Source organism: Leguminivora glycinivorella, chromosome 4 (assembly GCF_023078275.1).
Source record: "Leguminivora glycinivorella isolate SPB_JAAS2020 chromosome 4, LegGlyc_1.1, whole genome shotgun sequence".
In the NCBI taxonomy this organism is placed as follows: Eukaryota; Metazoa; Arthropoda; class Insecta; order Lepidoptera; family Tortricidae; genus Leguminivora; species Leguminivora glycinivorella.
In genome coordinates, this window is record NC_062974.1 from 18622083 (window position 1) to 18637859 (window position 15777).

Sequence of the window (15777 nt, forward strand, 5' to 3'; positions counted from 1 at the left end):
GAATACATTTTAGTACGGTGTGACAGTTCAGTTTAGTATGAAAAAAATAGTGGCGCGTAAGTCATATATTTGTGTGTGCGTAGCCGAATGCACAAACGCTCACGAAACGAATCGTTTCGTTTTCGTTTCGCGTCGTAGAAATGCCATTCGGCTACGGGGCCTGGTTTATTTATGTAGCTTTTGAAAGCGGATTTATATGTATAGCGCCTGGATAAAGTCTAATGGCAAAAAAATATTTCAGCATATGCTTGGGAACACGGTAGGTACAGAAATTAAAAGGCGTTTCATTATTTTTCTAAATTACACCCTCGCTCTCATTCTCTTACAGATGACATACGACATAAAAACTATCTTGTTATGTCCTTCAACAGGTCTCTTACGCCTAGTCACAGACTACTAAGGAGATACTACTACGTATCGCCTCCCGGGTCTCTAAACTCTACGCCTAATCTATTCAGGTTTGACAATTGACATTAATGTTGACTTAGAACTTAGAATACGCTGTACCACTATTTATTTGTAAAAATATGTAGCTATGTATATAACCATGAATTTATGAAAATGAATTGTAACTTTTTGACGTTTAAGCATCGACTTTTTATGAATGTCTTGTATCTTGTTTAGGGCTCATTTACAAGGTGCGAGAACTCGCACACAAGATCCTTTATTGCGGTATCTCATTGGTGCGCTGAATTTGTATGTAATCTCAACAGCGCGCAATGTAACTGAAATCGCATCCGAACCATTGCGCGAAGTGTAAATGTGTGAAATAGTACATTGCGATAAATAAACTCAAACTCAAAAATATAGTTTATTCATGTAGGCAAGTTCTTAAGAATAGTTATATATTAATTATATTTATATTATAATCTTAATTTTATATCTTAAGAAATTCGAAACGAGTGGCGATAAATTAAAACACGAACGTAGAGAGTTGCAAATTACTTATTCGCACGTGTATCGTATGTACAATGTGTGGTACAGTACACATGGTCATTTCAATTTCTGACATAGTTGCATAGTGCGGTAATATAGCGCCATATGATATGTACCTACTGTAAAACATACATACATACAATCACGCCTGTATTCCATAAAGGGGTAGGCAGAGCACATTAAACTACTCAAGTTTATTGTAAAAATCTTGCAATTTCTTGCATGTGCGTAGTATATTATTATTGATTTTCAGGAGCGTCATGCAAGGACAATCACGAGAGTCTCCGTTGCGTGCCGCCGTGCCCGCCTCCTAGAACATGCGAGAACCGGAACATTCAGTACATGCGTGCGATATCTGACGACTGCTCCTTCAAATGCGTATGCGATAGCGGTTATTACAGGAAGGGGACGTGGTGCGTGAGATATGAGGAGTGTGGTAAGATTATTTGATTCTTGCCTTAGTTGATAGTGCTAAGTCGTTCCTTGCCTGCTAAGTCGTTCGTATAATGGCATTTATTTGTGTGATGACCACAGATATTTGTTCCTGAGTCATGGATCTTTTTCGTGTAGTTAGAAATTAAGAATGTATTTACTTATTACATATATTGTTGTCCGAGTACCTACAACACAAGCCTTCTTGAGCTTGCAGAGGGACTCATGTCAATCTGTGTATTTTTTTAAATTTTGGATTCCCGACTTTCCTGGTAAAACTCAATCTAGAGATTTTTAAGATAGTTAAATATCTACCTTTTGTATATTAGCAATAATTACTTCAATAAGACCTTGATTATTGTTTTTCCAGATGAGTGATGCCGATGATTATTGATTACATGAATAAGAAATGAAAATAAACTTATTTCGTTCTCATATTTCGATTTATTTATAGTAAATATATCTACTTTCTTAGGTAATTACTTAATCACCTAAATACCTTGAAGTACTTTCATTCTTTATTCCGAAGCATTGGAGTCGCTTTTGCCAGCTGCAAACAAAATAAGAGTTTGTACTTAAGTGTATTTTCTGGATTTTAAAATGAAGATACAGTTAAGAGACAAAGACAATAAGGTACTTATTGTTATTAAAATTCAGTTGATATGAAAGCAGACATTCTAAGTAGCAGAAGATAATATGTAGTGACCCTGCCTGCTAAGCCACGTTCCCGGGTTCGAATCCCGGTAAGGGCATTTATTTGTGTGATGAGCACAGATATTTGTTCCTGAGACATAGATGTTTTCTATGTATATAAGTATTTGTATATTATAATATATCGTTGTCTGAGTACCCACAACACAAGCCTTCTTGAGCTTACTCAATCAGCTCCCAGAAGTGCATTTTCCGGACTAAGTACCTAGTCTAAAGTGTCCAGTCAGTGGTTAGAAGCTTGTCCTGTTTGATTAATTAAGGACACTCCGAATATAATGAATTCCACAATTTAATGTTAATAAGTTAGATTAGAACAAGTTTAAAATGGGAAAAGTATCCTTAAAGAGCTGTTCCAATGACCAATATGGTGGAAAATTTCGCTGGCTTGGTTGAAATCTTGGTGTCTCAGTTGGCAGAGCGCTGAAATACATATATATGAGCCCGTGAAGTTCAAGTCTCATCCAAGGCAGTACTTTCAACTTTTATTTATTCTAAGCATCGATTGCTGACGTATCTGCTTGTAAAAAGGTAAAAGTAAAACGAGTCAACGTACGGCATTGATTGTAAGGCACGCAAACTTTGTCCTCGTTCCAGAAGTAGCCCTTCTTGCAGCGGCAGCTCGGGTTACATTCCAGCACGATGCCAATGTTTCCGAAGATTGGAGGACAGTCTCCTGACGGCGTCGCCTGGCTGCAGGAGCCGTTTGGACAGAGCGGCGGGCAGGGGTCGTATTCTTCGTTGGCCTGGTCACATTTGAATGGGGCTGTGGACACAGTTAAGGGTAATATAAATCTTGCCAATTGTTTTTGGTATCTGAAGACTGTAGTTATCAGATGTCATATTTATGTTACATTAGTCAGTGAAAGCTTATGAAGCACTTGAGTGGTTAGATGAGAGTTAGGTTAGACGACCGGTCTGGCTTAGTTGGTAATGACCCTGCCTGCTAAGCCGCGGTCCCGGGTTCGAATCCCGGTAAGGGCATTTATTCGTGTGATGAGCACAGATATTTGTTCCTGGGTCATGGATGTTTTCTATGTATATAAGTATGTATATTTATCTATTTAAGTATGTATATCGTCGCTTAGCACCCATAGTACAAGCTTTGCTTAGTTTGGGGCTAAGTTGATCTGTGTAAGGTGTCCCCAATATTTATTTATTTATTTATTTAGATGGCGCCTTAAATCGATTAAGAACAGCGGTCTGAAGAAAAATAAATAAATATTATAGGACATTCTTACACATATTGACTGAGTCCCACGGTAAGCTCAAGAAGGCTTGTGTTGTGGTACCTAATCGGAATCCATGACTCAGGAACAAATATCTGTGTTCATCACACAAATAAATGCCCTTACCGGGATTCGAACCCGGGACCGCGGCTTAGCAGGCAGGGGCAATGCCGTGAAATAGGCGTTTGATCGAGCCATTCTTGGCTATTCTTATAAACAGAGTGACTATACATGTAAAGACACTTCAAACTTGGGGCTATTCATCATTCATCTTTTAGTTTAAGGATTTCCTCTAATATTGATAGATTTCGTATTTGGAATTTTGGATTCCCTGTTCCTTTTGCCTTCAACAGCATGATGGGAAAAAGTCGTAGAATAGAAGCACAAAACAGCGAAGAATACTCACGGCATTCGCGTGTAGGTATGCAAGTTCCATTCTCAGCACGACGGTGGTTGAATCTGCACTTGCACTGGGGCGGGGGACAGACATTCGGGCGAGCGCAAGCCACGGTCTTCGGGCCCTTTGGGCAAGAGTCGGAGGCGCAGTCAGCTGGGCAGTAGTCTTTTGTTTCGTCGACACCGCATGCTGGAATACATGGATTATGGTCTGTTAACTAGGTATTTAACCTAACTATAAGTTGTCAAAGCTGACCTCTGACTCCCATGAGCTGTGGCAAAATGCTGGGATAACGTAAGGAGGATCTGCTAACTTGGGGTAGAAAGTAGTTAGGTACACCTAACGAATGAAATGTGTGAATAAGCTACGATCAAGGTGCATTCTACCATATTATTTATACCAGAGGGCACGAATAAGGAAGACCGAAAGAGAAGTACCCTGATAGTCGAAATGGTTTCGACGATTTTCCCTCAGGGTCACCGAGGATCGTCAGCCGTGATAAAGCAAATGCGCGGTCACCACCACATCGCACGTCAAATACCTCAATCGAAGTGGGATTAGCGTTGTGATTGTGACCAAGCAGGCTACCTCAGCAACTCTAAAAAGGATTTTTATACGAGCGTTTCAAACGCTTTAACTTTCGGTTCGGTGGCAGCATTTTTAACCGAAACCCGAATGTGGCTCTTGAATTCACGTAAAAATGTTACCACCGAAGTTAAAGCGGTTGGAGCGCTCAGAGAAATGCCCAATAAATTATACTTAATATTTTAGTGATATACTTTATATTTTCTGAGTTCTTACGTTTGTTGCACTGGTCGGTCGGCACGCACACATCGTTCTCGTCCCTCACGGTACCAGGGTTGCAGTAGCATTGCTCCTTACACTGCCCACTGTTCTGGTCTGCTGTCGTGTCGGCTTCGGGCGCCGCACACGTCTGGTCTGGTTGAACCCGGCACGAGTAGTATTCGTTTTGGCCACCGCACATTGCTGGAAGGAAAGGAGAGGGTATTTTGATTTTTGAACTCCTTTGCGGAACTTTTTTGGTAGATTTAGAGTAGATACTTAGGGCTCATCCATAAATTACGTCACACGTTAAGGGGGAGGGAGGGGGTCGACGAAATTGTAACTAAACCTCCGCTCACCTTACTTACTTGACTAACCGACAGTATAGCTAACCCCCTTTAAATATACCCCGTAAATTTTGGCCTCGTGTCGTCTAGTGTGATTATGTAGAACCCTTCGATGTGAACCGCGATAACCTAGATCCTTTAATGAGTATCAGCTGTATTCTTGACTAATTTTTAAAATTTTATTTATTTATATTTTAAAGAAGAATAAAGGTTATTGTAGCATAATAATATAGTGTTATAGAAGAGTATTTTATCAGATTTAGGCCTAGAAAGTTATGAGTGAGAAAATTAATGACGTAATGAAGAAATTTTTAGAATAGAAGTCAGTGAGTGAAACATACATGAAATAAATATTAAAAAATATTTTAGTAATCATCCGCTACGCCTTATTAGTGGTCCCGGCTTGGGCAAGGGCTTGCGATACGGTATGGGACCCCTGACCTGATCAAACCACTTTATCAGGATCCTAAGCAAGTAAGCCTGAAGGGCTATCTATCTACGAACTAACCCCCTTTTTGTTTTGTTCCTTTTTCCCTAGCTAAACCCCCCGTTCCCCAATACTGCTAATAGACCATAACTTCTCGATCTTTCTAATGTTTTATCGAAACACTGAGCAGTTGCTAACTTTTATAAGAACTAAGTCTACTAACTTTTCTAAGCTTTTGACTTTCCATCAGTGGACGGCGCTCGCATGCCACTGGGCCCTATAACAAACCTATGCTTTTTATTCCAAAGAATAGTTTGTTTCCCTAACCATCTTGATAGAATTTACCTTTAAAACCAGTTAGCAACACTAAGTGTCCCGCAGCCACACCGAAAAAATCAGAAATTGCTACCACAATTATTAATTTCACTCAAATAAATTAAGTAATAAGAGTTTTTATAAATTACCAGTTTTACCACATATTTTAATATAGTAAACACCACATTTAAAGTCCATTAAAACCATAATAGTAGTAGTTAAATTATTTCTCCACAATACACGTTGACCAATTATATTCCAAGACCAATCATAAAAGAACTCTACTTTCATAGAAATAGTGTGTGACTCTACCCTAATCCTATCGTTTTCCCTACTCTAGCATATCTGAAACACAGACCGTCACTTACCATAGATCTTGTGTTCAAAATATGCACAAGTGTATCCCTACCATAAGCTGTACAGTTCAGCCAGCGAAGCTGAGATAGGCAACCTATAGGCTTGAGTTGGTTAGACCCCCCCCCTCTGCTTTTGCCCGCAGGCTAGGGTAGCAGAGAGTAGATCGCCCTATCCGTGTATATATCCAGTATTCTGGGACACACCAGTACCAGCCACATGACAGACCCAGCTGCGATCAACTTTACTTAGATGTGGATCGATCACAACCGAAATCCCCAGCGACCAACGCCAGCATGGACCAGAGCACCGAGTAAATAAATATAAATATATATAGGACCCCAGCCTCAAATACTGCCGACTTCAGTGAGCAAGGATTACTCCTAATGTCTTTCGTCAATCGTGAAAGTCCTCACTTCCATCTAACAGTTGGACTCTTTGAGACCGGTGAGAAAGTACGCCTTTTGTAAGTAAATAAAGACGCCCAAGCCTCCACTTGGAACAAAAAGACCCCTAAACGCCTTATGTTTAACAGCCGCAAGGTATAAAGCGCTTAGCCGGACAACAGTCTGTCACAAACAATGATCTGGCTTATAACTTTCACATAATAACCCCATAGAAAATTACTAAGTTCAATTTTACTGACCAACTAAACAAACGAGTGAAGTTTCCTATATGTGCTATAATCTAAGCTTAGTTTTGCAAGAATTACTCCCTACAAAACCAAACACAGACTTTTCTCCAAGCACCAGCCATACATCGACCCAGTCTTTGTATTGCTTGACGGCACTCAAGAATCAAAGCACAGAAAACTTCACTATACACATTAATTTAAATGTAACACTACACTATAAATAGAACACTAAAATAACCCCACAACTGACGGTAAAGCAATTCCACCACAGGTCCAAGTTCAACTGTACGACGATATTGTCCCCGCACAATCAAACAGAGACACAATTTCAAAGTAATCACTTAGAATAATTTCCAAGTAAAAACAAACAGAGAAATAATAGCAGAACAACTTCACTCACCAGTAACACACGAAAGCCAGGGACACTGTTAGTCTTGTAGATATTTTAAGAATGACGCGCGTCGGCTCGCTCCGACCCTTTTATAGATTCTATCTCCGACTTCCGACTTCCGACATCCGACTTCCGACTTCTGACATTCGACTTCCGACTTCTGACATCCGACTTCCGACTTCTGACATTCGACTTCCGACTTCTGACATCCGACTTCCGACAAGATGGCTACTCAATCGTGTGCTTTGTTTACTAAGTCTTATGCCCTATGCATTAGAGTTCACGATTAACACACGGATGTTTGCTTATCAACACGTGCCGAGTGCACGTGTTTTAGAGAGAGACAGAGCTATTGATATTGATACCTATGTAGTCCAATAGTGGAGCGATTCGCAAATATTTTTACGTAAATATTATTTTGTGGAACATTCTTATTTATTTTGTAAGTAATTTCGCAATGAAGTATTTTATCTGTTACTAAATGTTACATTGAATGATATACTCAGGAAACATAATAACCATATTAGTCATTATTATTTCTTTGACTTGTAAATGAAACCCAGACATAATATCGGAACGTTACGCAGCTGACAACTGTCAGTGTCAGTATTCCGTCCATGTGAACGTAGTTTGTTGATAAATACGTTTTTCCAACCTGTTTTACATTAAATAATAGTGAATTTTATCAGTGATGACGTAACTGAACATGTGATAAACCATCACAGATATTATATTTGTTAAAATATTCAATGAAATCCCAAAGGAAATATGCACCAAAAAGTTGGTCAAGGAAAAGTTGATTCGCCGTAAGTTTTATATGTAATAACGAGTCCATTTACTCGTCACAGACGCTTGTTCTGTTACAAAATGTGACAATGTGTGACAAGGGGGTGGGAGGGCTCCTAAATTTCGTGACGTTACATTTCAAAATCTATCATAATGTAAGGGTTAAAACACGAACTTTAAACTGTTACTTTATGAAAACCTCTTAAACATATACAAATACAGGATGAAAAACTGAAAGTAGGCAATATTATATATATAAATATAAGATACCAATTGTTTTGTCGACCGATTCAGAATGTGGAATCTTGAGCGTTGCGGGGGTTTCAAGGCAGGTTATAGTTATGTGTTATACAAGAGTGCAAAATTGTATTTTAACGCAGTGTGGAATTGAAAAACGAGCAAGCGAAAGGATTCTATAGTTGAACCACAAGCGAAGCGAGTGGTTCGAGAATAGAATCCTGAACTTGCGAGTTTTTCAACACACGAGAAGTAAAATACATTTGCACTCGTGTGTAACACAAAACTTTTCCCCTCACTATAGCGAGGAAAGTACAACGCAAAAAACGCGTTTATCACTGCTTCCAGTAGTGCCACAGGTGGCAAAAATCTTCATCACTAGATTAACCCACTTTTATAAATTTTAAAGCAGAAAATTTGCCTCTATTCAAGGTCAAATTACTTTATCCACTAGTGGATAAAATGCGTTTTTACCCGCTGGTATTAAAGGACAAAACACGTGTTTCCGAGCTAGTGAGGGGAAAATTTGTCACACACACTCCAACACGTGGAAAATATTAACTGCAAAACATCAAACACTTTAGTTTGATTCTTTTTTTTTTACATTTAAGACGGTTGGTGAAGAATAATTTAAGTACATAAATGGAAATATGATTTCTAACTGCTGTTTTGATTCAATAATATTTACGTGTAAATTTGCAAAATAAGTATGTGACGTCACACTAGGGAGGGGGGAGTCTCACAAATGTGACCAGCTGTGACAAGGAGGGGGGGAGGGGTCAAAAATCATGATTTATAGTGTGACGTAATTTATAGATGATCCCTTAATAACTGTTCCGCCGTCTACTTTTAATTCTTAACCCCTCAAGCGCCTTGTTCCAGATCTGTCCCAGGCAATTTAAACTGTAATTAACAGTTTGAAGGTTATTGATCAGGATTGTGTCAAATATTTTTTCGGCCTACGTAGTGTTCTTACATGCTATTGCACCTGCCGTTCACGATTTTATCGTTGGCGTCGGACGAATTGGCCCATGGCGTCCATAGGCTACAATAGCTGCTTAGCATCTGCATGAAATAAATAATCAAAGTTACTGAGACCACTTACTGCAATAGTCCCTAGTGACACATTCGCCGCCAGCATTTCTGAAGAACCCTGCTTTGCAGACGCACCTGTTCTTGCACTCTTCAATCATGAACAGGCAGGTTACTTTGATGTCCATGTTTCGGCAGGTTTTCTGCGGTGGGCAGGACTGTACGCAGCGCTTCTCCTCGTTCGGTTTGTTGCATTCTGTGGTGCAGAAGAAAAGTATAAATCTGTTCAACAATTTAGGGCTGACTTAGTTAGACGGCACGAAATCTCGCATGCGAGTTTCAATACTAACAATGCGGCATTATAGGTTAGGTCGGTGGTTACCCTGGCTGAATCGAGTGTAAATACAATGTAACCGCTAAAGCCTGTAGGCAATGTTTTTTTTAATCGCATGCGAGTTCTCACACCGTGTAAATGGGTCCGTACATACAGTAAATAGGATGGAGGATAGCACCTACGGAGTTTTGTATGTCTATACAAAATACATTACATGTAGGTATAATGAGAACATATTAAGATATGAATTTACGAGAAGCTAAAATTCTTGTAAATACCTACAAAGTTACTAATGTCTATTCAATCTAAGTAAATACCCTGTCTATTGTTAAAGTTTTAACTGAAAAATAAAATTTGGCATTGTTTTTTAGAAACCTGATCTGAATAGCAAATAGCGACGTGGAATTAAACATCTGTTTCAACAAGATACAGCTTGGATACAGCCTGGCAAAGGTGTACCCTTGTTTCGCCGACAAACTTTTCATCGAATATCATTTCATCGACAACAAATCATCGAAAGTTTAGTTCGAGTAAAATTGTTTCGAGTAATTTTGTTTCAACTACTATTTATTTGAAATTTTCTTAGTTATTATAAATACTATTCAACAATTTTTTTTCATCGCTGATTCGTTTCAAAGAACTTTAAATAACAGAACTACAAACCATCCCAATTCATTTATTCGACGTATTATTAAAAAACTTACTCATTTGTCGTACTACACATTTACCTCTATAGATGTATTCTAGGAAACTTCAAATTGTCGATTTTATCGTGGCATATCACGTACGTCCATAATTAAACTATGACCATTTGCTTAAATGCTATATTAGAGTAGGTGTAGAACTGCGATGCCACAAAACGATGAACGGCTTTTAAAGTAGGTTTAGGTTAGGTTATAACTGTGACCACACAAAAGGGTGAATTTCAACATACTCGAAATTTGCCTAATTTTGGTGGATTTTTTTAGTTTTGTAATTTTTGCTGAAATTATGTACTGATGTTACATAACTAATTATTAGCAATGTTATGTATCAATGACCTTTCATTATAATAAGTAGTTTTAGAGAAATTACGATTTCAATGACATGGTCGCCACCAAAATTGGTCTACCCACAAAAATAAAAAATAAAAACAAAAATAAAGCCTTTTATTCATTTTTCTATTATTTTCTACTTGAAATAATAAACTTTTAACATGTAATAAATACTTTTCAAATAGAAACAAAAACGTTATTGCCCTCAATTTGTTCACCACCAAAATTTATGTAATTTTGGTGGAAAAAGTATTACGACCCACCAAAATTAGATATTTTTGTGTGGGGCGGACCAATCCAGCAAAGTATGACACTTGTGTCATGTCTAAATGCAGGAACGAACCTGAATGGACATGTTACGACACGTTTGTTCGTCTTGCTGCGTCTCGTTTAACCATAAAAATGATTTCAATACTTACCACCAAAATTGGTTCTTCCCCCGGACAACTTTTGGTGCTCAGTTATAAGTGTCAAATTGTATAATAATATTGACTTATATCATCTTAAAATATACTTAATGTAATAAAGAATGAAGTTATGGCAAGTTATCTTTATAGCTGCGGATTTACTGGATTTACCATAGCAATAATCCGCTAAAAACAGGCTCTGGACGCTACACCAAAATTAGAATTTCGATGGAAAATTATTTTTAAATAAATATACATAACACTTGTAACAATTTGCAATGTTGCCGAAGGTAGTATTTTAGGATTGGTTTTCATAAAAAAAATAAAAACCCGGAAACAATTAGCCCACACAATGAATTTCAGCTCCGCCACAAAAAAATCACGCTGAGAAATTCACCCAAAAACGACCAGCTTACAGAGTAGATTTAGGTTACGTTAGAACTGTGATCACACAGAAACAAACGGCTTACCGAGTAGGTTTAGGTTAGGTTAGAACTGCGACCTACACAACAACGAATGGCTTTTAAATTAGGTTAGAACTGTGACCACGCACAAAAACAAATAGTTTACACAGTAGGTTTAGGTTAGGTTAGAACTGCGACCCTACACATCAACGAACGGTCTATACATATAGTAGGTTTAGGTTAGGTTAGAACTGCGACCCTACACATTAACGAACGGTCTATACATATTGTAGGTTTAAATTAGGTTAGAACTGTGACCTCACACAAAAATAAACAGGTTACAGAGTAGGTTTAGGTTAGGTTAGAACTGTGATCACACAGAAACAAACGGCTTACAGAGTAGGTTTAGGTTAGGTTAGAACTGTGATCACACAGAAACAAACAGCTTACAGAGTAGGTTTAGGTTAGGTTAGAACTGCGACCCTACACAACAACGTACCTTTTTTAAAGTAGGTTAGGTTAGAACTGTGCCCAAACAAACAGTTTACAAAATTGTAAAATTTTAGAAAAAATCATAACTGAAATAATATTATGCGTAATGAATTATATTTAATGTAAAACAATATGAAATGAAAAAACACGAAACGAAATACCACGATATGAAGTATACTCGGAATAACTTATCTACGAAATAAAAGTCTACGGTTTGATTTTACTTGTATCGATTGTTCTACGACATGAACTGTCGATGAAATGAAATTATTTGAAACGTTGTCTTTGAAATAATATTCGAACAAGTGTCTGTCGGCGATTCAAGGGTAAACCCCTGGCAAAAAACAGTAGAAAATAATAGGGGCGCCTCCGTCTATGTAAATCGTTTTGCATGTGGCAACTATTTTGATATTTTTGATACTTTTATATGAGAACGATTAAGTGTTGCTATGATAAAAAAAAATAGTTCCATTTCTACTCTTTTTTGCTAAGCTGTATAAACAATATAGCCCTTGAATAGGGTTGCAAAAAACGGTTTTTTCTGGCTTGAAAAAAAAAAAGCATGAAAAAAAAACCGTGAAATAAAACACAGTTTTTTCTGGAATATGTCTTTTTTAACCGACTTCAAAAAAGGAGGAGGTTCTCAATTCGACTGAATGTTTTTTTTTTTTGTATGTATGTTACTCGATATCTCCGAGAATCGTGGACCGATTTTCAAAATTTTTTTTTTGATCGAAGGGTCCCCGAGATGGTCCCATTGGCACCAAGTCGGGGTCTGATGATGGGATCTTGGAGAAATCGAGGGAACTCTTCAAATGTTATAGGCACATGTATTGTTTTTAGTGTATTTTTCAAAGGTATACCAGTATTTACGCCTGATGATTAATTTTATGTGGCTGAGCTGATGATGGAAGGTCAACTCCTCAATGGTTAGGAGTTAAAGGATAATTCTTTCACTACTGTACATATATTCGGACTGATACATATAATATCACTAGGAACCACTAAAAATCAACAAATAAATTAACTTTTTAACAAAAAATAAAACCGCCTTCAAAAAAAGCGTGTTACAAAACACGGAGAAACTAAAAAGCCAAAAATAATAAACCTTCGAATTCAGATTTCTTATCGGATTGCAATAATCTAAACATCCAAATTATAAACAAATCAATTCTTTTTGGAGTCGGGGCCAGCCTGCGTATGGTTGGGTGGGGCAAACAGGAAATAGCAAGGCGACGAACTGGTCTGGTACCGACTACAAAAATAATTGATTTCTTTATAATTTGGATGTTTAGATTATTGCAATCCGATAAGAAATCTGAATTCGAAGGTTTATTATTTTTGGCTTTTTAGTTTCTCCGTGTTTTGTAACACGCTTTTTTTGAAGGCGGTTTTATTTTTTGTTATTCTAAAGTACTAAATCTCAATAGAATTTATGTTAATTTCTGGTTTTATAAAACCAAACTAACATTTACGAAATCTGTAGTTGGTAGTTATCGCTATTTTCTGTTGGCAACACCACCGCGCTTCACGCCGCATCGGGGATTCTCCAATAAACTTTGTATACTATGTTTATCGAATTAAAATGTACGTTACTTTTATTGAAGCGTTACAACTCATGAAAAACCGTTTTTATCGTATTATTTGTTGATCTGAAAAAAAAAACATATTTTGAAAAAAAAAAAACCGTGATGTGCAGTATTTTTTCATGTTTTTTTTTCACAATTCTGAAAAAAAAATGGTTTTTTTTTTTCTATTTACAACCCTACTCATGAACCAGCAACGTTAGGCCTCCGCTCTCGCCATCTCAGAACGCATGTCGAGGTTACAGTTATGATGAGAGATTCGGTTCTAAGTTTAGTGGTAAAGTAAGTTTATCGGTATAAATAGTAATTATTTTTTGGCGTGTTTGGACAATTGTATTTTTTTCAATAGCTACCTAATTAAATACCTAACGTAATTTTATTATCATAGAAGAGTAGTGAAATGTATGAGACCCCATACATTTCACGACTCTTCCACAGTACCTATAAGGACGACTCAGCAGTTAATCTCCCGCGATCGGTATTTGGCTCTCTCGCACGCGCCGCGCGCGACCTTGGCAGAGTCACGCAGCGCGGCGTGTACTGACGCGACCGGCATCATCCGGTTCCGCATGTACCCTCTGCATCTCGCTCGCGCAGAGCGTTTTGTTAGAAGTTTGCGAATTTGTTAGAAGAATTATTACTGAGTCGTCCTTATACTGTTCTCTTCCGAACAGACTACCGTAATTTTGATACCTAAGGCTATTTAAGTATGTACATAGAGTTAAAAAAAGTTAATAGTACATTGTGCAACATGGGAGGTAAGGGGAATATTACAAACGTGTGTTAATTCACGACAGCCTGGCAGGCTGGCTTTCTCCCAGTGCCAACGTCCCCATAGCTTTGGATTTGGAGCCCGAGATCACTTAAAGATAGAATAGAATAGATTTTTTCCCCTCACTAGCTCGGAAACACGTGTTTTGTCCTTTAGTACCAGCGGGTAAAAACGCATTTTATCCACTAGGTCAAATTTAAATTACTTTAAATTTGACCTTGAATAAAGTCAAATTAACTGCTTTAAAATTGATAAAAGTAGGTGAATCTAGTAGTAAAGATGATTTACCACCTGTGGAGCTACTGGAAGCAGTGATAAACGCATTTTTTGCGTTGTAGTTTCCTCGCTATAGTGAGGGTAAAAGTTTTGTGTTACACTCGGGTGCAAATTTATTTTACTTCTCGTGTGTTAAAAAACTCGCAATTTCAGGATTCTATTCTCGAACCAGTCGCTTCGCTCGTGGTTCAACTATAGAATCCTTTCACTTGCTCGTTTTTCAATTCCACACTCGGCGTTAAAATACAACTTTGCCCCCTTGTATAACAAATAACTATTTATTGCTCTCATGTTGGTGTACAGATCTTACACTAGGTACAATGGTTACATAGCAACAACATGACCCTACAGGGTATTATGTTTAATAATAGAGGAGTTGTACGAGCATTTGTATGGGAGGGGTCATAATAATTCCCACAGAACCGAAGTTTGGTTTCTTTAGTTCTTTATGTGTGTCTTTTTGACATACTAAAAATATAGTAAAATATATTTCTGTAAAATGCGTTTTTTCGACCGCCAAAAGTTGTATGAAAAAGTACTATGAAAAAAAAATCCTAAAATTTAAAAATCGTCTCTGGTATCAACTTATGAGGAATTAGGCGGCAAAAAAATTTATAGCGTTGATGTTTAGCAAAAATATAACAATTTTCCACTTTTTTGATAAAATTAAAACTGATAAAAATCATAAATTCGATGAAGGGAAGTAATTGAAACATAAATTTCAGCAATGTAATTTTTTTCATAGGTACCACATCATGGTAAATACGGGTACGATCCGCCTGGTGATACGCAGTCAAGGTAGCCTATGACGCCTGCCACTCTAGAGCCTCCACATGCGCGTTGCTGGCCCTTTAGGATAACTTTCCACCAGAGATGCGCTAATAAGTAAAACAATATACTTACGAAACGGTACTAAACCGTAATTTTTTAATTAACCAACAAATCCAATAATTTTATATAAAATATAACATGTTTTTATTTACCTGTGCTCTGGGCCGCAGCCGCTGAGATTCCCACAGATATGATAACGACAGCTAACAACGCTAATGATTTCGCCATCTTGCTCAGCCGCTGAGTCTTCTCTGACCGAACTGGCTTTCCGCCTTTATTAATAATTTAGACATTATTTGTACAGCTGTGGCAACAAAGGATGTTATTTCTCAGGTTCGTGCTTATTAGTAACAGATTCTTTTTAACCGTCGCCTCATATCTCAAGAAGGACGGTTATCAAGTCGTCTGTATGTTTTTTATTTTTTTATTTTTTATGTTTGTTCCTCGATATCTCCGTCGTTCCTGGACCGATTTTGAAAATTTTTTTTTTGATTGAATGTATATACATACAGATTGGTCCCATTTTTCTCAGAACCCAGTTCTAATGATGGGATCCTGGAGAAATCGAGGGAACTCCTCAAATCTGAAAGGCATACATATGGTGATTTTTGTGTTAATAAAGGAACAGCATGC

General features: G+C 37.6%; 1 protein-coding gene across 1 annotated transcript; it reads right to left on the reverse strand.

The window, feature by feature from the left end:
• Positions 1-1792: 1792 nt before the first annotated feature.
• LOC125225710 (zonadhesin-like) lies at positions 1793-15452 on the reverse strand. Its single transcript, XM_048129542.1, has 6 exons — positions 15297-15452; positions 9082-9264; positions 4504-4689; positions 3712-3891; positions 2633-2842; positions 1793-1918 (listed from the first exon to the last, which is right to left on the reverse strand). Exons 1-6 carry the CDS (start codon positions 15370-15372, stop codon positions 1887-1889), a joined length of 867 nt encoding a protein of 288 aa, XP_047985499.1. The 5' UTR covers positions 15373-15452; the 3' UTR covers positions 1793-1886.
• Between the last annotated feature and the right edge of the window lie 325 nt (positions 15453-15777).